The following is a 23,631-nucleotide window of genomic DNA, read 5'->3' as shown; positions in this document are numbered from 1 at the left end:
TAAAATCATGGCTTTTCACTGACTTCCTGATAAAACAGTGGTCCTCAACCTGTGGGTCCCAAGGTGTTTTGGCCTACAACTCCAAAAATCCCAGGCAGTTTACCAGCTATTAGGATTTCTGGGAGTTGAAGGCCAAAACATCTGGGGTCCCACAGGTTGAGTACCACTGTGATTAAGACTTTTTCTGTAACAAGCACTGTGACCTTAGGAGATTCTGTTGGGCAACATGAAGTTTACAAAAGCTAAGTGTCCTATCTACAAAACTCATTATCCTCTCCACCTGGGATTTCATCCTCTGACCTCATTTCAGCCTCTGACCTTGTTTCCCTAGAGGATGGCTCCTCAGTGGCATCTGGGCCCCTCTGGAATGTGTCTTTCACTAACTGCTGGAGACACAGACTGTTCATTTTCAGGACATAAAATCTCATGTTGGCTTGCAGGGCCAGAAATCCCATGATCTACTTCCTTAGTGACTTGGGGAGCAGGCACAACCATGGGCTGAACAAAACATCTACTTTGCAAGATTGTTGTCTGTTGTGCTCTTTTCCTCTTTGAGAAACCTTGGGTTTGATGATTTTGTATGGTTTTTATTCCTTGCATGTTTGGCTTCATGAAGAGAGAAAGAGAGGGAGGGAGGATGAAATTAGTACAGAATGAAAAAAGATGCTTTTGTCTCTTCACTTTGTGCTTCCTTGCCACAACTTTGTGCTTATGCCATTTTAAAGTTGATCTTTCTTTTTAATTGTTCCATGTGAATGTGGACTTACACATACATTATTCGTTATTTTTAAAGTACATTTTCTTATTTAAGAACATGTAACCAAAATTGTGGGTGTTCAGAGGGGCGGAGTGGATTAATAGTATTTCAATGGGAAAGTTATCTTTGAGATAAGAGTGAATTGAGTTAAGAGCGCAGTCACGGAACGAATTAAACTCTTAACTCAGTGGTTCTCAACCTGTGGGTCCCCAGGTGTTTTAGCCTATAACTCCCAGAAATCCCAGCCAGTTTACCAGCTATTAGGATTTTTGGTAATTGAAGGCCAAAACATCTGGGGACCCACAGGTTGAGAACCACTGTCTTAACTCAAGATATCACTGTGGCTGCCACCTGTGGTGTGGTGTATGTTTCTTAGGACTGGATTCCTGTGAGTTCATAGGAAAGATTTCTTCCTGGGGTATGGGATGTTACCCTATCCATTCCATGTGAAACCCTGGAGGTATATTAAACAAGTGTAACATTACGCAATGCCAATTGCTAACTTGTTACCTGCAAGCTGATTCTTGGCTGGCTGGAAAAGAAAAAGCACAAATCCAGGTTTTTCATTCCCTTTCAGTATGGAGAGGATCCTGTTTATTTCCCCTTGTGATTCTGGCAAGAGCTAAAGTCCTTGCAGGAGTGAGATTGCCAATGATTCATTTCTTTCATTCTCACTTATGGCTTTAGTGTCTGTCAGCCCTGTCCAAGTCGGAAAGATTGAGGCAGTGGCCAAGTCTTATAAACTTAACAAGCAATTTGTCTTTTCCTGGCTGATGCCTTTTTCTTTAAAATTCTTAATTGGATGAAAGCAAGAAAAATGCCCAATGAGCATGAAAAACATTTCTCACTTCTCTCTCTTCCTGTTGTCACTTTACCGAAGCCATTGTGGTGGGAGAGACAAGACTCTTTTAGTCACCACTAGGAAGTCCTGGTGGTCCTAGGGATTGCATCTTACATCTGTGGATAAAAAAAATGTCATTTCTGTAACTGCAAATCTTGGGGGGGAAAATAGGGCTATTGTGTGTTTTCCGGGCTGTATGGCCATGTTCCGGAAGTATTCTCTCCTGACATTTTGCCCACATCTATGGCAGGCATCCTCAGAGGTTGTGAGGTATATGACAGCCTCTGAGGATGCCTTGCCATAGATGTGGGCGAAACATCAGGAGAGTATACTTCTGGAACATGGCCATACAGCCCAGAAAACACACAACAACCCTGTGATTCCGGCTATGAAAGCCTTCAACAACATCTTGGAAAAAATGGAAAAGGAAATATCTATTAATTGTATTGATATTTGCCAGGATTTCAATCTATATATATTTCCATGTGAGTGGTTGTAGAGGAGGGAAATAGTATGTAAACTGTCCCTTTTCCCATGTATATTTTACTTTAGGCCTCTTCTAAATTGTTTGCCAAGCTACCTGTGAAATAAGTTTTTAAAAGAGGTTGTTTTCTAGAACTTTTTGGAAAATGTAACACCATCTTAGACAAGTTGAAAGGAAAAACAACTGTGTTTCTGGATGCTGAAAAGAGATTACTGTCCAAACTTCACACATAAGTCTTGTTCTCACCTGGTCCCGTGCTCTTTGAATTTGCTAGTTTTGCGATTGATAGTTTTACCACCCGGGAGTTGCTTCAGAACTTTCCTTCACAGACAACTGAATGAATGTTAGGTTCCTTGATTAGTTGCCACCATTTCTCCCTCAAGATTTCTCACTTGTAGAATTGATATAAAAAGAAGCATGAAGCCTTTATTTTAATTTGTGGGTTGATTAAAGGCAATTCAGTCAGAAACTTTGGCCGTGCCCAATTTCAGTGACTCTGCGAGGAAGACAATAATTAGTGACTGAATGTCTTTTGCCTGACCAGGAATATTTTGATAAACATACTTTATAGATATCGAACTGTGTCTAGCTGCAGTGGCAGCATCCGGCCAGCCTTTCAGTTTCATTGTAGTCAGTGATTTTCTAGCTCTATTTGGTATGAAAAGGTGTTTTTTATTTACACATACAGCTAAAAAGCCTTGAAGAAAGTGAGTTGGTCCCAAAGCAGTTTGGACTTTGATATTCATTTATTTCATTTATATTTATATTTATTTCATTTATATTCTATTATCTCTCCTTGAAACTTTTGTCCGTCCTTTCTTTCTCCTGATGTCCAAGCTCTGCGGCATTTTTTTCTTTCTGTGTTGATTCTTGTACCAACAGAAATTCCGCAATTTAAGTTAGATGTTTATATGTGCATTTTTCTGGAATGCCTGTGAACCTAATCTTTGACTATTTTCCTGTATATTATTTTGCACACGTGGATAAGTTTGATGATAGCTGAACTCTTGTCCATCATTATTGGAAGGTAAGGAGCCTGAGGATGTAATCCTAAAGCACACTTACTTTCAGGGAATAAATGCTCTTCAGTGCGTCGAGACTTTTTACGTCCAAGTAAATATGCATGAGATCAGATTCGTAGGCAAAGTTTAGTCATTCCTTTTTGGAGAGGTGATGTGGGCGCCAGCGTCTTCCAGACTTTCAAAGCTGCAGTGAGTTCCCTCTAGTCTAATGAATTCTTAACTGCTCCACCAGAATTGCTGTGTCGGGCCGCTTTAACATCTGTGTTAACTGCCTCTTCTGACAGTTTTTAGTAAAATTTGTAGTGCTACCGGAAAGTCAGACAGCTGTAATATTCTCTGTAAATTTCCCCTCTGGCTGGAGAACTTCACTTTGTAAGTAAGTCTTGCCCTAAACTCCCCAGTGTAATTTATTTCCCAACACCGGCTGGATGCCTAGAAACTCTCACCGCTTGTATGCTCTCTTCTGCCTTGGCTTATTCCAGGGATGATTGAATAAAAAGCATAAAGAATCTACTTGTTTGCTCACTAAATGTGTCAAAAGCTGCCAATATTTTTCTTGCCTGTTTTTGGCACCTACTGATTTGCTAGTAATTGGCCAAAATACATCGTTGCAAGAAGGAGGGATTCATAAGGGGCTTGTTGGTGAGTTGGTAAATATCAGGAAATATGGTTTGTTTGATATTAGACTTTGATGGTGTAGTTTTGGAAAAAAATACACAGAAAAGTGTCTGATATGCTTTTTAATGATAGGGCACCTGTGTATTTTAGGTGGTTGGCATTGGGGCAGGGCAGCAATCCCGGATACACTGCACCCGCCTGGCCGGAGACAAGGCAAACCACTGGTGGCTCAGACATCACCCCCGTGTGCTCTCCATGAAGTTCAAAGCTGGAGTCAAAAGAGCTGAGATCTCCAATGCTATTGACCAATATGTCACTGGGACTATTGGGGAGGTAAGTGATGGGACAAGGGCTAAATGTGCCCGAGAATCATATACTCTTATTCTCTTAATTAACCCTGTTGGAAATAAGTGGGGAACGGAGTATGTCAAGGCTCTCCGGATTGGACCCATTGAGTTTATTCTTGTGTTCTTCAGAGGTTTCTCATACAAAATGAAAGAAAGGAGATGTCACTTTGTAACTGAGCATATACTGGTGTTCCAGCTGGTTAATCTGGATCAGAGCTGGGAAAAGTTACTTTCTTGGACAACACTGTCCACAAACTGCTACCCAGTTTGGCTTTGGTTGGAAAGCTGAAGGCTAGTCTGAAGCAAAAAGATTTTATCTCCTAAAATTCCCCAATTAGGCATGGGATTCTAAAAGTTATAAGGTCTTATGGAAAACCTTGAGTAATTTAAGCCAGAACAAAATAAGATCATGGCCCACTATTGAATGCCATTAATGCAGAATTAGTTCGTCTTGCGGATCCAGTCAGACTTGCTGAAATGCTTTGTGATGTGCGAATTTCTGACAGAGTGGTTTAGTTTGCCGTATTTACTCAAGTCTAATGTATCATCAAATCTAATGCACACCTCAATTTTCAAAATCCTGAAACCAGAAAAAGCATTTGCTGCCGAATGTAATGCGCAGTGGCAAGAAGTGCACTCTTTGTAATTTGGCCATTACAGTTGCTGTCTGCCTCAAATTCCTCTTTTAAAACAAAGGACACCAAAGCTTCCAGCAATGCAAAAGAAATTCTTGGGGTGAATCTATGCTGTAGAATGGATCCATTGTAACTGCCTTGGTCCAATGCTATGGAATCATGGGGGATGTTATTGGACAAGGTCTTGAGTGCCTCACCAAGCTATAAATCCCAGGATCACATAGCATTGAGCCATGACAAATAACTTTGAGATGACATCGCTCAAATAGGAGTTCCAGGCACTCCTGAAGCACCTTCTCCTTTTGCTTTGGCTTACCATGAAGGTTAATGTATTATGCGAATCTAATGCACACCCTCATTTTGGCAAGATAATTTAGCCAAAAAGGTGAGCATTAGATTTGAGTAAATAGGGATTTTTAAAACATTATTCTCAATAATCAATTCAAATTCTAATGTTTTAACTTCTTCAGCATGATCTCTTCAAAGGGAAAAAAGTGACACCAATAGGTGTTGTAGCCCTCTCAAATCCTTCGGACTGTTTCCTCTCACTACGGACTGTGCCCAGTAATTTCTAATGCTGCATCCTGACCAGCACCATTTTATTCAGTTTCCTTACACTATGACAGCCTTGTTTCTATAGAAGAAAGTCAGCCTTTCCATCTGTTGTGCTGGCATCAAAAAATCTTGAAACAAAGGAGGCTTTTAAATAGTTTTTCCTTCCCTCTCCTCTTCTTTTCCAAGTGTCTCTCAAAGTATTCTTACTCAAATCTTGTTTTGTTAATCCTTGTGGTAGTTGCCTGAAGCCAGTGGTTCTCAACCTGTGGCCCCCAGGTGTTTTGGCTTACAATTCCCAGAAATCCCAGCCAGTTTACCAGCTGTTAGGATTTCTGGGAGCTGAAGGCCAAAGCATCTGGGGACCCACAGGTTGAGAACCACTGCCTTAGGCTAAATGCTATGTTTGAATGGAGAAGCCGTGAATTGAACAAAATGTTTTATTTTAATAGAGAGGTGACTGCCGTTATTATTTATCCCTAGATGCAGAATTAAAATAGTTGAGATGATGTTTGCTCGCTGTTGTACCAAACAAAGCATATAAATCTGAAATTTGATTAAGGAACTTACAGTAGAAAGTGATGAGCAACTTGCGGCATGTTTTTTAAAAAATGAAGGCATCTGATGACTCAGAATTTATTCACTTTTGTTTTAAAAAATCAGTAAAATGAGACTGGTGTTATAAAACTTAAGCCAACGCTGATATAAAAGTGTAGTGTCTTTTGTTCCTCAGAGAATTAGATTGTATTAGATTGTATCAACAAAACATGTTTTCAAAAATATAACTTTTGCAGGGTGAAGATCTTGTCAAATGGAAGGCACTATTTGAGGAAGTCCCAGCTCTGCTAACTGAGACAGAAAAAAAGGCATGGATTGGGAAACTGAATGGAGTCTCGCTCAGCTCTGATGCTTTCTTTCCCTTTAGGGATAATGTGGATAGAGCAAAACGGGTAAGGCAGTCAAAGTTGAGTGTTTTCTTCCTCATTCTGGAAAGGACCTGAAGGGCATCTGTTGGTCAGTCAGCTACTCTTGCTCTAGGTGGGAGTTCATACATTTTTAGCACCCTGAAATTTGGATTGTGGAGATTAGGTTTGCAAGCAGTGTATACATACCCCAGGGATGCTTGTGGGCAGATGGCTAAAACGAATTCAGCTACCAATTGACGTGAAAAAGAAATCAAATCTACCAACTCAAGGTATGATCACAGTTCATAGCTTAGAGTAGAGCTTCCAAAAATAATATATTGCCCTACAGGTGCAGATTCATGATCCATAACATCCCATCTTATCTGCATTTCTGTTGCAGAAGTGGCTTATTGTCAGAATTACAAGATGCTATGAAGCTTGGAAGATTAGCTTTCATAATCCCCTACCTGGTGTGGCCACTCTTTGGGGGTTTGGTCCAAAAAATGTCTTTGGTAGCTGAACAGCTGGCAAAATGGATCAGTGATTATCTTTTTTTTCTCCCTGCTTGTTTTTTTTTTCATAGAGTGGAGTCCAGTTCATTGTTGCTCCTTCTGGTTCAACTGCAGACCAAGTTGTGATTGATGCCTGTGATGAGCTGGGGATTAGTCTTATTCATACCAACCTCCGTCTGTTTCACCACTGATATTCCTGAGACCACTGCAGACATTCTTCGGTTCTTTGTTCGTTTTTCTAGGGCAGCAAAAGTTTCCTTTCTTGCTTTTTGGGAAATAAATCCATATGTGGATTACTGTTTCAAATCCTTGCTTTGACAGTACTAAAACAAAATCGTTAACCACTAAATGCAGTGTTTAAAAATAAATGCACATATCATCATCTGAAGTCCAATTCTTTCTGCATTCAAGACACAAACTGATTTTATTTGCATTTAGAATACACAATCAGTTGCTTAGTAAAAAAAAAAAAAACATGATCATTAGGCATTGGATTGGGAATAGAAAGCCTGAGTACTTTTATATTAGTTGCATGCCAAATTCCAAGAAGTGTTCATCTTATCAATATGCTCCAGTTGACACCCATGTTAGTAGACGAATGTGAAGACTTCTGCAGTGTTGGATTACTTTAAATAAGTTGATTAGATGTTATTCAGGGAAAAAGCAGGGTGTGGCTGTTGCTTGTATAGTAACTAGGAACATTAAAGGCAGCCAGATGATGGAAATCTTTTTATATTCTTTTGCTAGTATGGAAGTGAGCACAGAGAAGCTTCAATCAGTTCAATATGTCAGTGGTTAAAGGGTGCCTTACTTTGGCAGGGGATGCATTTTTATTTTTTTATTTTTGCACTTTATTGCATTCATGTACATGTCTTAATTGTTGATATAGTTTGAGGAGCTTTTTGCTTATTCCTGCTACCTTAAAAATTCTAGAAACTAACCTCTGTATGACTGTCATTTCTAATACACTCTGACTTGTGCATACACATTATTATGTGATAATATGGCGTAATCAAGGTTTAGAGACTGAAAGCTGCTTTCCATTCTACATTTTTGAAAAGATTTGGATTTCGGCTTTCAACAACACATGTAATCAAAACAATAAGCTACAAGATGAACACTGGTGCTTCAACCTGTTGTCTTGGGAGGGCATGGTTTGTGCCTGGCTGAAAATCATTGAATTCAAAACAACTGAAAAGATGTGGTTTAAAGTGATGGGAATACATTCTGTCATAATGACAGCAAGATATGTAGTAAGAGGAGATAATTACAGTTGGCATGGGAAAGGAATTTTGCAGCATGCATGCTAAACTTTGGGTGATGGTCTTTTAAAAAAAATCACATTTTTTGAAGCAAGACTTGGGCTTTTGTTTGTTGCAGTTATTCAGTTCTGAAACAGAACAATTAGACATCCTGATGTTAACAGATATTTGTTCTGAGCACAAAACATATGAGAGAATACAGTAGTGTCATTTCACAATGACTAGAAGTGAAGAAATCAGCTCAAAACTGAGAGTGTTCATGTTGTCCAGAAAGTAAGCCATTGGTTTTGCTAATTGAACTATGCATTACCATGAACTTTGTTAAACTATCCTATCAGAGGCTTGTTTTCTTTTTTTCTTTTTTTTTCTTTTTTCTTTTTAATTAGACTTGCTGTTGACTTGCTGAATCCAGGTTGAGCATCCCTCATCCAAAATGCTTAGAACCAGAAGTATTTGGATTTTTTTTTTCAGATTTTGGAATGCTCATATTTGCATATACTTATATAATTTTGGGGATAGAACCCAAGTCTAAACACAGCATTCATACTCACCTCATATACATAGCCTGAAGGTAATTTTGAACAATATTTAAATTATATTATACATTATACCAATATTGTGTACATCGACCTATTAGAAAGCATTGGTGTTACTATCTCAGCCACTCATGTAGAGATTTTTTAATATTTGAGTTTTTGGAATTGTAGATACAGAATACCCAACTCGCATATTATCCTGGGAAATGACAGCCTTCCCCTATCTGTACTGAAAACCTTCATAGTTGCTGGCATGCAGGATTCAAACTCTTTAAGAACAAGTGTTATTGTCAAAGTCTAGCCACTGTGCATTGTTCTCTGCCTTGGTTGTGTCCGCCAATCCTACTCCCACTTTGTACCGTAGTTTGCCCATGGCTGCAAAGATCAACAGTCACAAGAGGGGGTGGTCATGCATTACATAGCTTCTCACTTAGCCCCTATTGCATGTAACGTCATGGCACTTCACACCACTACACGAAACTCTGGACTCTAAGCATGAAGGTAATCAAAAGAATACCCTCTCCTACATTGCTGTACATTGTGCATGTTCAGATATGTATTACTCTTTTAAGTCATAGCTATGTTCTCTGAGTTCACATAAATCAAAGGTGACAATGTTGAGCAGGTTCTTGAGAACAAATGTATCTTGGCTGTGACAACATTCAAGTCAAATAGAAGAATAGAAGTCATAAAAATGTTGGAAGAGTACTAGGCCAAGAAGTCCCACACCTTCATTTGGTGAGCAACCATTATGTGCTCTCTGAGTCAGACTTTCCATACTCTATGAATTCAGAGTATGACTTTGAATCCATAGGATGATATTAACATGCAGATAGTGAAGTGGAAACTACAGCCTTGTCTTTGATCTCGGCATTTGATTTGTTGTTAGGATGGAAGAGGTGAAGGAGGTTCTCAGTAGCCTTGACTTTCATAAATACTCGTCCTAATAAACTCCAGTGAAGAAATATGCATAAGCATAAAAATATTCCTTTAAAAAATCACTAAATTATCTTCTAATCCGGTAGTGGGAACATCCTTCAGATGCTGATGGACTCCAACTCGCAGCATTCCTCACCTTAGGTTCTCCTGCCTAGGGCTGCAGAGTTGCAGTTCAACAAACAACAAAATAGCTGCACATTTCATACCTCCTGTTCTAATATATTTTTGTTTCTTTATGCAGCTAGACATGTTTACTCATTTAAAGTATATAAAGTCAATTATGACTACTGTATGTGTTCCTAAGTGTCTTCCACAAGATAATTTCACATTTGTATGTGTTTGTTTTAATTATTTCTGTCAGCACCATTGGGAGTGTTGCCCGAAAGTAATAAGGTCATGAGATGTTAAGACTCTCACTGTTAACGGCAGTCAGCAAATCATTTTCTGGTTATTTCTCTGGTTCAACTATGGCCTGTTTGTCTTGGGAGATTCTAAATATTAACTGGAGAAGTAGACTTATTAACTAGAATCAATGCACCCATCAGATTCAGTAATTTTAAAATAAACCCATTTATTGGTGAACTTTTAAATCAAAGGTGTCCTCATCAGCTGACAGAGTTACCTGGATAAAGAACTACAACACAATCTTGGTGCCTCTTTTCTGCAAAGATATATGCAATATTATGAGTATTATATCTATCAAATAGAAGCAAATTAATTTCCAGGCATTTTTTAAAAGCCTGTTTCAATATTTACTCTGGAAAAGAGGAATTTTTTTTTTAAAAAGCCACTGGATTTATGCTTAATATTTTGACCGAAGCTGATGGAGAACATAACCTGAATTTTCAAATGTTCTCAAGAATCCTTTAAAACAAAATTCAAATCAATAGGCAGATAGTATCAAGAGTACATCAGTACTTCTCCTGTCCTAAATAAGAATCCAAACTCCTTTCACCACAATCTCTCATGATCTGCAGTGGACCATAAATAGAGAACAGACACCATCCAGATCGAGAAGAGAGATCTCTTAACACAACTTTGCCAATACTTCTAGTATATTATTACTGAAAGATTGTTCTACTTCATGCTCTGATTTCCACAATCTCTGACCTTTGGCTGATGAAAGTTAAGACTCCAAAACTTCGGGACAGAACCATGATGCTCCTCCTATGTTCTGAGCACCTATTTACCTTCTACAACCCCAAGAGAGAGATTTCTCATGCTTTATCATTTGTCCTATGCAACAAGTCCATGTGAGTTGTGTTAGGCTTTGGGGACCATCGACTGAGGATTGAAGTAATTTGGTTCAGAGTTCCCATACAGCCACAAAGCTCACTGGACCGCCTACAGCCAGTTAATTATAGTTGAGTTACCACAATGGAGTTGTTGGGAGGATTATATGGACAAAGTGATATATAACCACTCTAATTTCTTGAAGGTAGGATAAAGATTTAAAACAGCTAGAAAGTAAGCCAATACTGCTATGCTTTTGGGAGTAACAAGCTGGAACAGTATAGCCTTTTTGTTTGTTAACAGGCATGGCTGTAATTCTTAATGGGATAGTTTATTTCACTGTTACTCATTACCTGATATATGTGTGCAGACTCAATCTAAAAAATGGAGGAGGCCACAGTATGCCAATAGTGGAAATAATTACTTTCTAATATCTTTTTCTTAATTTCTAAGAGGCAATATCTGTGGCTACTTAGGGGAACCAAATAGCATTTTCCCTGTATTTTCCAATAGCACAAGTATAATAGGAATTTTAATTTGTTATCAATGAATAATTTAGCAAGTTACACTTATGGACTTTCAAAATAGTAACTACTAATAGGATTATAAGGGTAAAATAAAGCACCCCATCTGGCCTTTGAATATTATTATTATTATTAAACCATTGATCATATCCTCAGCTGCTGTAAGAAAATCGCACAGACAGACTACAAACAGGCAAAACTATGTGACCCAAATGATTCATTGGAACTTATGCCTCAAGTACCACCTCCCTGCAGTAAAGAACTGATGGGATCACAAACCTGCAAAAGTATTGGAAAATGAGCATGCAAAGATACTGTGGGACTTCCGAATCCAGACTGATAAAGTTCTGGAATACAACACACCAGACATCACAGTTGTGGAAAAGAAAAGGGTTTGGATCATTGATGTTGCCATCCCAGGTGACAGTCGCATTGACGAAAAACAACAGGAAAAACTCAGCCGCTATCAGGACCTCAAGATTGAAATTCAAAGACCCTGGCAGAAACCAGTACAGGTGGTCCCAGTGATGATCAGCACATTGGGTGCCGTGCCAAAAGATCTCAGTCAGCATTTGGAAACAATAGACATTGACAAAATTACGACCTGCCAACTGCAAAAGGCCATCCTACTGGGATCTGCGCGCATCATCCGAAAATACATCACAGTCCTAGACACTTGGGAATTGTTTGACTTGTGATTTTGTGATATGAAATCCAGCATATACATCTCGTTTGCTGTGCCATACTGTGTTTTTGTGTCAGAATAATAATAATAATAATAATAATAATAATAATAATAATAATAATAATAATAATAATAATAATAATAATAGGAAACCTACTATGTAAACTTTGGAGTTACTTCCTCTCAACTTTTCCTACCTCACAGGGTTGATTCAACTCCCAACAATCCCCTTTTTATCTCAAAATCCCTTTAGAGAATGAACACAGGTTTTTCCCCACCAAAACTTTCAGGGAGGAGGAGGAGGTGTTAGGAGAATTCTGGGAAATGTAGTTTGGGAAGGCGAGGATCCCTGTGGCAGAAAATCCAAGAGGTCCTGCCCTAAATTACATTTCCCAGAATTCTGCTCGCTTCCTGTGTTAAAGCCTCAATGTGAGTGTGGTCTCTGCCTCTCTCTCTCTGGGCCATGTGTGGGAGAGGCTTCTTCTTTGTCTGGGCATCCAGCCAGGCATAGCTCCCTCCCTTCCTGGTCCTGTCTCCCCTTTTGGGGAAAGAGTGGGGCTTTTTCCTTCACTCCAGCCTCACCATCCTCCTCAGGGCCCTTTGGGGGAACCAAACCCAACCCTTTTGGGGGAGAAGCGGTGCCTTCGACGGAGACCTGGAGCCATTTATGAAACTTGCATATATCTTCCGAAAATCATAGGTCAGTGTTTTGAATCTTATGTTTTTTGTGTGGGCACCGCCCGCGTTTCTTAATATCCAGTTGTATGTACAATTTTACGAAACAGATATGACCAATGAAGCATGAACAAAACTTTGGACAGCCCTAATAAATATTGGAAAAGGTCACTTAGCAATGGCACATGTAATAATATATAGCACCCTACTGCCTTGAGATTGGACACAGATTTCAGTATTGGCCTGCATGCACCAAGGAAAAAAGGCAAAGATTTCAACACCCATCTGGTTTGTAAATCTTTTTATTAAAAGAGTTGTCTCCCACAGTAGTAAAGCTTTGGCACTTACAGTATAAAAAATAATCACTGATCATAATTATACCAAATTCCTCTGTCAACGGTGTATTAAATGTCTTTTAAGATATTTTTTTCTGTAGAAAAACACTGAGGCAGGAGGGGAAGGGGTTAAGAAAGATCAACACTGATAAATAACAGTACGAGATACAAACATACCGCTAGGAGGGGAAACTAGAAAGATTAAAACTGTGCATATTTTAAATATCACAGTGATGGGGTTTATGCAGTTTCAGTGGATAGCTGCTCAACTGGTGAACACTGAATCTGGGGCTCATTGGTAAGGGAGAAACCACTCCCCTCAACCCCATACTGGGGATTTTCTGTCTATAACTGATTGCTGAGCAATTTATGAGTTAGTAAAGAGTTGTCTTGGGGAAAATACTGAATGGTATTGAAACACTTAAATCAAAAAGACAGACAACATACAGCTATCTGTTGTGAAAAGGAAGTCTTGAGACGCTCCAAGAGTGACCTCCCTTGGAGAAGCTGTGAGCTGCGCAAAAGCTGAGAAGGGGAGTCTGGCCATCACCCTAGGACAGATCTACTCTTTCTTTTTCCTTTTCTCTGAGCAGCATTCTAGAGTGGATGGTTTTGGCAAGTAGACATTTCTTGGCTGGTTTTAACTATTTATGGGCATTAATCTCCTCGTCGGTTTTGTGTATTTGATTGTAGATGCAAAGGGTAAAAGCACTCAATTGGACAATGGACATTCTGGGGAAAGAAAATGGAAAATGACAATGAGGACTCTCAGTTCCACAAAGTAGCAAATACCTTGCTCAGCCACATGGCAATTTTCTTCTGTCCATAATTTGACAATATGGCATTTTAAAGACATTAAGACATTCTTATTGGGTGTTTTCCCATTCAAAAGATTCATAAGTGGAAGCTTCACCACCACATAAAATCCTGACCTCCAGAGTGTATTGACAGTTTTTAAAAGGAGTAAGTCAATGTAGAACTGTAAATGCATTTACACATTTCAGTATTATAGCAATTTATTACTCAGCCCACTACCAAAAAATAACTGTATTAAAAAGAAGAACATTCCATGAAATTCTTAGCAAAGCTTAGAAAAACTGATCGCCAACCACAATCAATCTGATGTGAGATTGGAAAGGAAATATATTTGGGATTGTTTTTGTTTTGTAATAACTTGCAGAAAGAGGGATGATTTTGTATGTATCCACTACTCCCCACATCATGGCCAAAGCCAGGACTGGGTGTCCATTTGAACACACAGGTAGTTGTAAATCTAACACAGCCATCCCAGACAGAGAACTGAATTCAATACCACATCATTTTGTTTAAAATTCAGTTTAAGAATCCTGCATCATATTGGAGTGCCATATTCTAGTATTAAGGGAATGAAAATGTTTTAAAATCTCTCATCATCATTTTGGCACATTTTATGTGCCTGGGACACATCCCTATAACAGTTTTATGCTACCAAACTGAATAGGAATACTTTGTCTAAACAGGATTTATTTTGTTCTTCCCCAACTGGAATTTTATTGGAGTACAGGTCTGTGACAGATTAATGTCTGAAGGTATCAGTGCTTACTCACAAAGCTAGACTGGCCAGAAATAACTGTTGGAAGCTATGGTAGCTTGGTTTAGAACGGCTTTGTATAACAGAAAATTGGCAGACAGTTGTTGGCTTTGGTGAAAGACCATTCAGTGAATGAGCAGCACTATGAAGCTAAGCTACCATAGATCATATCTTATCTCTTAGATGAACACTGGGAACCTCATTTAAGTTTTGGAAGGAAACATATTGAGGTTAGTACAGTAAAGTGGAAATTATTTGATTTTTATTGGAACTTTGTAAGAGGTTTATTCTTGATAACAATACTGAACATTACTAAATGTACTCAACCAAAAAAAGCATATGCTGCCAAACGTAATGCGCAGTGGCAAAAAGTGCACTCTTTGTTATTTGGCCAAAAAAGGTGTGCATTACAGTTGCTGCCTGCTTAGAATTCCTTCTGTAAAAGCAAAAGTTTTAGAGCAGCAAAGCTTCCAGCAATGCAAAGGAAAACCTTGGGGAGCATCTATGCTGTAGAATGAATCCACTTTACCTGCCCTGAATCAATGCTATGGGACTGGGGTTTTGCAGGGTTTTTGAGCCTCTGCCAAAGAATGCTGATGCCTCACTAAACTACAAATCCCAGGATTGCACAGCATAGAACTATGACAATTGAATTAGAGATGGCATCCATCAAAGAGAAGTTCTAGGTTCTCCTGAAGCAGCTTCCCCTTTTTTTCTGGCTCAGCACTGAGATTACCATATTATGTGAATCTAATGTACACCCTAATTTTGGCAAGGTCATTTAGCCAAAAAGAGTGAGCATTAAATTTTAATAAATAGGGTATGTGTGTCTTCAAGTGGATGAGGATCTTATACTTACGGTGTTTGTGGTTTGATGTCTCTGTGTGTACAAAGAAGAGGTGTGGCCAGGAGAACTTTCGGGTGAGCTCCCAGCACCAGGTCTACGGCAGTTGTCACAACGCCATCCCTGTTTAGGTAACAAAAATCCCACACATTACCTGTCAATAATGCAGCTATTAAAAAGAAGAGGTTAGAAGTAATTTTCAATGGTTTGGCAATGGCACTAGAAGCAGAATTTTGAAATAGTATCCTCTAAGGCAATGGTTCTCAACCTGTGGGCTTCCAGATGTTTGGGCCTTCAACTTCCAGAAATCCTAACAGTTGGTAAACTGGCTGGGATTTTTGGGAGTTGTAGGGCAAACACAATGCTTTAAGGGCATTGTGTTGTCATAATAAGGTGGTTGAAAAAAAATGCTGATTCCCTTGGTATCACTTTGCAAGCTGCTTTACCTGTGTTTATTTTTTTAAATATTCCCAGATTTAAGCAAGCTGTTTGCAGGATTGCAACCTAAATGACCAAAGATGTCTTGGATCTTTAACTTATACAGTTGAAAATGCTTTCATGGTAAGAATGTTAAAAATGATCATCATAAACTTGCATAAAAATTACATCTTCAAAAATGGAATTATATACATTTAATTCAACTTTCCATTTGCAGGTCACTGCACAAATATGAAAATGCCCACCTGCTGTCCTCCGTAGCATGTACAGGAGCATATGGCCCCGAGGTATTCCTTCTGCCACTGTTCTCCAACATGGTACATCTTGCCCTCATCGTAGCAAGTTGCTTCATCTTCAAGGAAAAAAAGAAGAAAACATGCAATGCCTGTTAACTGATGTATACTTCATCACAGTAGGGGTAATATAGTCTCAGTATTCCTCAGAACACTGCCTAACAACTCCTGAAAGTTCCTAAGCTGATCTAGTTGTCTCTACTGTGGTCAAGATGTTGTTGATGTCTCCTCTAAGCTGCTAGCCTGTAGGGAGAACATGGGAGAAGTAGGGAGAACATGAAAAGAAAACCCGCAAAAGATGAAGAACCTGTCACTATCAAGATGTTGGCCAAGAGTCACAGACAGTGGAAGTTCAACAACATCTGGATGATCCTGGCTTCCAACATAAGCTTCAACACCATGAGGTGTTTTTCTGTATGATAAGGACAGAAGTGCAGCAAGGAAGAATGTAAATGGGGTGGATCATCTAGATCAGGCATGGGCAAACTAAGGCCCAGGGGCTGGATGCGGCCCCCAGGGCGCTTACCTCAGGCCCTCCTCATTTAACTTGTCTTTTTGGCATAAGGATACGGAGGCCCGCAGCAGCTGAGAACTCTCTAGAGCGCTCTCAGCCACCACGCGTCTCACCCTCCTCCCAGCATAAGGACAGTGCGAGCGGCCCCATCCTTATGCTGGGAGGATAGCTCAAGAGAGGCATGTGGTGGCTGAGAGCTCTCCGGAGCACTCTCAGCTGCCTCCTGTCTCACCTTCCTCCTGGCATAATGTCAAGAGGACAGCCCGAGGATCGGGGGAGGAGGATCAGGGCAGTTATCGCATGTCCTACTTTCCTCTCAGCATAAGGAAGGGGCAAGCAGCCTCATCCTTATGCTGTGAGAACAATCTGAGCACAACACAAACCCTGTCCTGCCCCCCTCCTGGGCAGGGCTCTCTTGGGCCCTACCCCTTGCAGGCCCACCTCACCCAGCATATGAATGGCCCCACTCCTTTCCGGCCTGACCCTTCTGTCTGGACCCACAATGCAGCCCCAAGGCAAAAAAGTTTGCCCATGCCTGATCTAGATCTTCTGCCCTTTCAAAGTAGAGGACAAAGAATGTGCATGCCTATCCAGACTGTCCTGATTATAACCTGCTATTCTTGATCTGATAAATCGTCCTGAGGTAGGAAAAAATATAGCTTTTCATACTAAGGCATTTTCATTTATCCATTTTGAATTTGGAGAAATAAATCACTGGATTTCTACTTCAGGCAGTTTTTATAGAAAGCACACACCCACACACAAAGAAACAGATAATACTGATTGATGAAACACCCTTCATCAAAAGTCACAGGTTGCCCATACGTACGAGGTTCACACTTGAATTCTCCTTTCCCATTTCCAAGGCAAGTGCAACTCATCATCTCTCCATTTTCTCCATGTCTATCCCATTTCTCACCAATTTTGTAGTTCACACCATTGTCGTGACACCATTCTGGATAAAACAGAGGAATGACAGATCAATAAAAAGAAGAATGAATCACCTTCCAATAAAAAGACATCAGCTCTTAAATACTATCTGACAACTGCTGGTTACTGGGGCTTGGGTCAGTGAGGAAAGTCTGTCATTTTATAGATGGGATTATTATACAAGCCCAACACTTCACCTGTAACAAAATCTCCTCTTCAGAAAGCATTGTAGTCAAGGGACAGCTAGACTGGGTTATGTGAAGAAAAGAGGACTTGCTTAAACTGGTGTTACTTAAAATGGGATCCATGTTGATCCCTGAGGCATTGAATGCTGAACCATGGTGAGTTTCCTGGAAAAAATAATAGCAGCAATTGCAAATAGGGCATCAGATCATAGATCATTAAGGGGGAAATTTCTGATCTAGGCTAGTACAATGAGTTTCTGGAAGTTATTAATCAGCTATTTTTCTTGGACAGTAACAACTGAAACAGTAACTCGTGGCCAATAACAATGGGCAACAATCCATGGAAACAAGAAAATTAGATGGATTTGGATATCAATATCTATTTGTTGTAGATCTCAATACAAATGTAATTCTAATACTGAAGAGTCACTTGCTTGGACAAAACAAAAACTAACTAGAACTATAACACTGCTACAAGATTTTTGTTTCTAGGTTATAAATGTCATTTCTTAATTGTTTCTATCATAAAAACATGACGAAAGTTTATCAAATTGCAAAAACATTGTTTTTCCAATCTGCACAAAAGGTTAAAAATGGCATATGAAAGATTAAAAACTGCACATTAAAGTGTTAAAAATGGCAGCCAAAAAAAAAGTTTCTGGAGTGTAACAACTACTTTCAAAATAAGTACTGCATTCAAACCAGCAACAGATTTTTTCCCAATTTTGTTACACAGCGTAATCCAAAAGAAAAACTTGTACTAACTATTCCTGACCCAACTATGAGTCAGTTTATATAAGCATTTAGTCTAGGATGAGACAAGAGTACAGTATTACCCCCTTATCCACAGATTCATATTAATGATTTCACTTACCCACACTTTAAAAAAATTCTGAAGTGTTTGTGGGTCTAGTGAATCCTGCAGTGTGACTCTATGGTATGCATCCAGCTCAAATTTAATCAAAAGGGAGTTCACTATTATCCAAGACTTCAGATATCCATGGGAAGACTTGAAATCTATCTTCAGTGGGTAGGATTGTACTGTTTTTAATCTCACTAGAAGCTCACTTATATGATTTGCCCAGAAAATGGGAACAAATTTAGAATCTGGGGTGAATTTAAGTGAGTTGTTAACATTATTTTTATTGAATTTCTTGTTCTTTGGGCTTCGTCTCCGTGTAAGCCGCCCCGAGTCCCTTCGAGATGGAAGCAGGTTATAAGAAATCAATTATTATTTATATTATTATAAGATCAAAAATAGATGGTTGCTGTGATATATGTGGGAAGAAATATCAGCTACAAACCATAGTGTCAAAACAAAATTAGATTGATACCAATTCTATCAAGTTATCTAGCTTTCTTTGACTGAGGATCGGCAGCAAGTTATTTGCCAATGAGAGCATTTGTAGCTAATTCGAAATCATGACTCAGTATTCTTTACAGGAACAGAAACAAATAATTACGAAATGATTTCACATTTCTCCATTCTAGCATGATCAGGAGAAGGAATAGATCAGATTGCTGTTTCAATGTACATTCCTGATTGCCCAATTTAAAGCACTAGTATAAACCATACTTGATGTGCGACCATGATTTGTAGACGTTTTAAGGCAGAGACTGATTGCACAGAAGAGTGCATCAGAAGTATTACAAAATAGACCTGATGAACAAAAGAAACTACTCACTTGAGGAGTCACATCTGAAGTGGCCACTGCCAAGGCCTAAACATTGGCACCAGAGCTTAAATCCAGTTTCAGACATTCGTTCCCATTCCTCTCCAAGGGAGTAGAAAGAGCCAGTGAAAGTATCATAGCATGAATCATCTGTGGGTTGGTTTAACCTTTCAGAAACTGGAAAGTTAAAAAAAAAACAGAAAAGGAAATAAAAAGAATGTCAAGTTCTATGACAACAAATAAAACCTCTCTGAGAATGTTTCCTTCTCCAGATGCTGCCAGGAATGATGAAGACTCTTTAGACTAATAAACAGATTTCCCTAGTAGCATAAGTAAGTGTAGTCAAATCTGTGGTCTGGAATACTACACTTAAAACATGCATCCCCTCCCAACCCAGATTCTTTAAATACTTCCAATTAGGACCTCAAGAGCCCTGAACAAGTATTTTTGGAATTAATCATTGCTTCCCAACCAATTTCACAACAAAGGTTCCCATTGTTTCAATACTAAAATTGTTTACCTGAAGACAAGGCCATGGATTGCAATGAAACCTACTTCTGCCTCCTGCCTATTTATTTTTTTTAAAACCTTGCACACACATATAAAAAATAAGCAAATCATGCTTAGGCTCCATCTTGTCTCCTTGCTCCAGCTGAAGGCCCCTCCCACCATCTCCAACGGACGCTCTGATGCCAGAGCAAAGAGGGAGCCAGCAAAGACAGTCTCCATCTTGTCTCCTTGCTCCAGCTGAAGGCCCCTCCCACCATCTCCAACGGACGCTCTGATGCCAGAGCAAAGAGGGAGCCAGCAAAGACAGTCTCCATCTTGTCTCCTTGCTCCAGCTGAAGGCCCCTCCCACCATCTCCAACGGACGCTCTGATGCCAGAGCAAAGAGGGAGCCAGCAAAGACAGTCTCCATCTTGTCTCCTTGCTCCAGCTGAAGGCCCCTCCCACCATCTCCAACGGACGCTCTGATGCCAGAGCAAAGAGGGAGCCAGCAAAGACAGTCTCCATCTTGTCTCCTTGCTCCAGCTGAAGGCCCCTCCACCATCTCCAACGGACGCTCTGATGCCAGAGCAAAGAGGGAGCCAGCAAAGACAGTCTCCATCTTGTCTCCTTGCTCCAGCTGAAGGCCCCTCCCACCATCTCCAACGGACGCTCTGATGCCAGAGCAAAGAGGGAGCCAGCAAAGACAGTCTCCATCTTGTCTCCTTGCTCCAGCTGAAGGCCCCTCCCACCATCTCCAACGGACGCTCTGATGCCAGAGCAAAGAGGGAGCCAGCAAAGACAGTCTCCATCTTGTCTCCTTGCTCCAGCTGAAGGCCCCTCCCACCATCTCCAACGGACGCTCTGATGCCAGAGCAAAGAGGGAGCCAGCAAAGACAGTCTCCATCTTGTCTCCTTGCTCCAGCTGAAGGCCCCTCCCACCATCTCCAACGGACGCTCTGATGCCAGAGCAAAGAGGGAGCCAGCAAAGACAGTCTCCATCTTGTCTCCTTGCTCCAGCTGAAGGCCCCTCCACCATCTCCAACGGACGCTCTGATGCCAGAGCAAAGAGGGAGCCAGCAAAGACAGTCTCCATCTTGTCTCCTTGCTCCAGCTGAAGGCCCCTCCCACCATCTCCAACGGACGCTCTGATGCCAGAGCAAAGAGGGAGCCAGCAAAGACAGTCTCCATCTTGTCTCCTTGCTCCAGCTGAAGGCCCCTCCACCATCTCCAACGGACGCTCTGATGCCAGAGCAAAGAGGGAGCCAGCAAAGACAGTCTCCATCTTGTCTCCTTGCTCCAGCTGAAGGCCCCTCCCACCATCTCCAACGGACGCTCTGATGCCAGAGCAAAGAGGGAGCCAGCAAAGACAGTCTCCATCTTGTCTCCTTGCTCCAGCTGAAGTCCCCTCCTACCACTAACATGCTTTGTGTGTGTGTGTGTGTGTGTGTGTGTGTGTATACACATGCACACACGCACACACATGAATATATATAATATTAATATTAATAATAATATTATGTTGTAATACAATGTAATAATAATTATAATTCACTATTATAATTGTATATTTATATTACATGCAATATTACTAATAATATTGCAATATAGTTGTATTATATAATATATTGTATGTATATATACTTGTAAACCGCCCTGAGTCCCCTTCGGAGTGAGAAGGGCGGTATATAAATGTCACAAATAAATAAATAATAATAATAAATAGGCTGGAGCCATATTGCTGAAAGTGCTTCCATTGCAGCTTTGCTGTTTTATTTTAAATGTTGCAAAATGTTCCCATTGTTATTGTATTTCCTAACATTAAAGGAAACTAGCCCGTGCCTTCCCACATTGAGCTCATCACACATCTGCACGAAGCCATTGAGTCAAGGCTTTAAGAGTGGAAAAGATCACACAGAGAGGGGAATATTGCTTTGCACACAGGATAGAAAGTCCTCTTCCTGGCATCTCCAGATAGGGTGAGCATAAAACCCTGAAAGCCCACTATATCAGCAACTGTTGTCTTCCAAATAAGTGGTACTCAATGTGGAGATCTGTGTGAGCCATTCGTTTCTGGACCATGGAATACTTCCAGGGAAGAAACAGTTGTGGCCAGTGGACACAAATATGGCAATGGCCCCTGGAACATTTGCTAGCCTACCACATTCAAGTCTTGGCTGGATTACTAATCCAGAGCTAGCTGGTTTAGGCCAGTAGAGAAAAAGCACAGTGAGAAGCAAATCCCAGCCTTTCAAAGGGTCTGGAACCTACTCAACCAACTTCTACACAGAATGAATTCCAACTGTGATCATTCTACTTTTTCTAAAACATTTATCCCCAGCTTTGGATATGAGTTGTAGTGCTGCAGATAACAAATTCTTGTCATATAGAAAACTAGCAAGTCAAGAAAACTAGCAAGTCAAGGTTCCTAATATAACCTTCCCTACAACAGTTTTTGTTAATTGTGGAGAATTATTACATTTTGTTTGCATAGACATTTCTAGTAATCAGAAGAACAATTCAGCTTTATTCCAAGATTTATTCTTGATAAGAAAAATATAGTGTGCAACTGTATGCACTTACATGGGTGTAAACCCAATGAACTCTCATTGAACTTAATAACAAAGTAATCAAACATGCCAATATTCGTTGTGGGTATAATGAACTGAGTCAAAGAAAGACCATTAGTCATTATTGTGGCTAGAAGAAAAATCTGGCCACAGCATACCTTCTTACCCTGAAAAGTTTCTACTAGAGCCCACCAGCAGGCAGAACAGGCAAGCTGATTTTTGTTTCAATACAGCTTGCCCGTTCCAAAGACCAACAGGCCAAAGCAGAAATATTTCCAGAGCAGCTTCATCAAACACATTTCTTCCCTACCATGAGATTGGTATATGGGATTATTTTGTGTTTAAAATTGGATCCTGAATCCAGATTCCTACTAATGAATTGCATCATCAGTAGGGGTTATGCAAAGATAGATCCCATTTTGAAAATTGCATAAGGAAATAGTCATTATCTCCTTGTGCACTTTCCCCTAACCCATTGCACAGGGTCAATAGAACAGCATTGGGGTGCAGCTCTGAACTGGATGCTGAACAGTAACTAATTGCTCTCACCCTTCATAAATACATTACTGTCAGTTCCAGGGAGCAGAGCAGTATACCCCCCACCAATTTCAGAAGATTTCAGACCACCTATTCCCCCAGTATTGCCCCATAACATGAAACAATCTATCCAAAAGATAAGGAACTGGAAGGGAAGTGCAATGGTTGGAGTGTCAGACCCAATTTAGATAAGTGTGGGTTCTAATCCCTACTGGATGGTGCCACAGTTAACATGTGGATTTGGACCAATAATCCAAAAACTGGAAAGCTTATTATTTGGACTGAAATTCCCAAAATCTCACAGTTAATATATAGTTTTCTAAGCTTGCCTACCTCACATGTTTTTTGCATTGATAAAAAGGCGCATGTGGGCATCTGTGCACTCATAATGCATGTATGGCATTATAATACCATGAAAGAATGGCTGGATATAAATGCAATAATCAATACTATAAATAATTCTTCTCCAATCATCCCAAATTTGGCATCCACTCACCAGTATTGCCCACTGTGACTACTTCTTCAAGAACTTTATGCCGTCTACGATTTTTGATTGCCTCCACTATGATGTTGTAGGTGGCACCTCTTGTAAGACCTGTGAGAGTAGCACTAGAATACGTGCCAGGGACTTTGATCTGCAGGTTGAGAAAATTCAAAGCATTGAAATAAAATATGCCCTTTGCTTTGTAAAAGAACAGACAGCTAGCTCTAAAATGATTTTCATAGTCA

At 40.0% G+C, this 23,631-nt stretch overlaps 2 protein-coding genes and 1 long non-coding RNA gene across 6 annotated transcripts in view; 2 read left to right on the top strand and 1 right to left on the bottom strand.

Annotated features, from left to right (window-relative positions):
- The window catches only part of atic (5-aminoimidazole-4-carboxamide ribonucleotide formyltransferase/IMP cyclohydrolase), a 53,252-nt gene extending 46,197 nt beyond the window's left edge, over positions 1–7,055 (top strand). The window contains exons 14-16 of the mRNA XM_003215135.4: positions 3,873–4,055; positions 6,051–6,206; positions 6,745–7,055. Coding sequence (XP_003215183.1) covers positions 3,873–4,055; positions 6,051–6,206; positions 6,745–6,864 — 459 coding nt within the window. The 3' untranslated portion in view covers positions 6,865–7,055. The remainder of the gene's footprint in view (positions 1–3,872; positions 4,056–6,050; positions 6,207–6,744) is intronic.
- Positions 7,056–12,813: 5,758 nt separating this feature from the next.
- fn1 (fibronectin 1) overlaps positions 12,814–23,631 on the bottom strand; it is a 103,741-nt gene continuing 92,923 nt past the window's right edge. For all 4 annotated transcript variants that reach the window (XM_008113554.2, XM_008113566.2, XM_008113572.2 and 1 more), the window contains 6 exons: positions 23,399–23,537; positions 19,322–19,486; positions 17,351–17,476; positions 15,960–16,066; positions 15,292–15,399; positions 12,814–13,594 (listed from right to left, as the gene is read on the bottom strand). In XM_008113554.2, coding sequence (XP_008111761.2) covers positions 13,520–13,594; positions 15,292–15,399; positions 15,960–16,066; positions 17,351–17,476; positions 19,322–19,486; positions 23,399–23,537 — 720 coding nt within the window. In that variant the 3' untranslated portion in view covers positions 12,814–13,519. The remainder of the gene's footprint in view (positions 13,595–15,291; positions 15,400–15,959; positions 16,067–17,350; positions 17,477–19,321; positions 19,487–23,398; positions 23,538–23,631) is intronic.
- Positions 15,399–16,650, top strand: LOC134293422 (uncharacterized). The gene is made up of 2 exons (XR_010000395.1): positions 15,399–15,837; positions 15,932–16,650. It is a non-coding gene; the product is annotated as an uncharacterized LOC134293422 (long non-coding RNA).

The sequence above is a fragment of the Anolis carolinensis genome, chromosome 1 (genome assembly GCF_035594765.1).
Source record: "Anolis carolinensis isolate JA03-04 chromosome 1, rAnoCar3.1.pri, whole genome shotgun sequence".
Taxonomy (NCBI): domain Eukaryota; kingdom Metazoa; phylum Chordata; class Lepidosauria; order Squamata; family Dactyloidae; genus Anolis; species Anolis carolinensis.
This window is presented reverse-complemented; position numbering and strand designations above follow the sequence as displayed.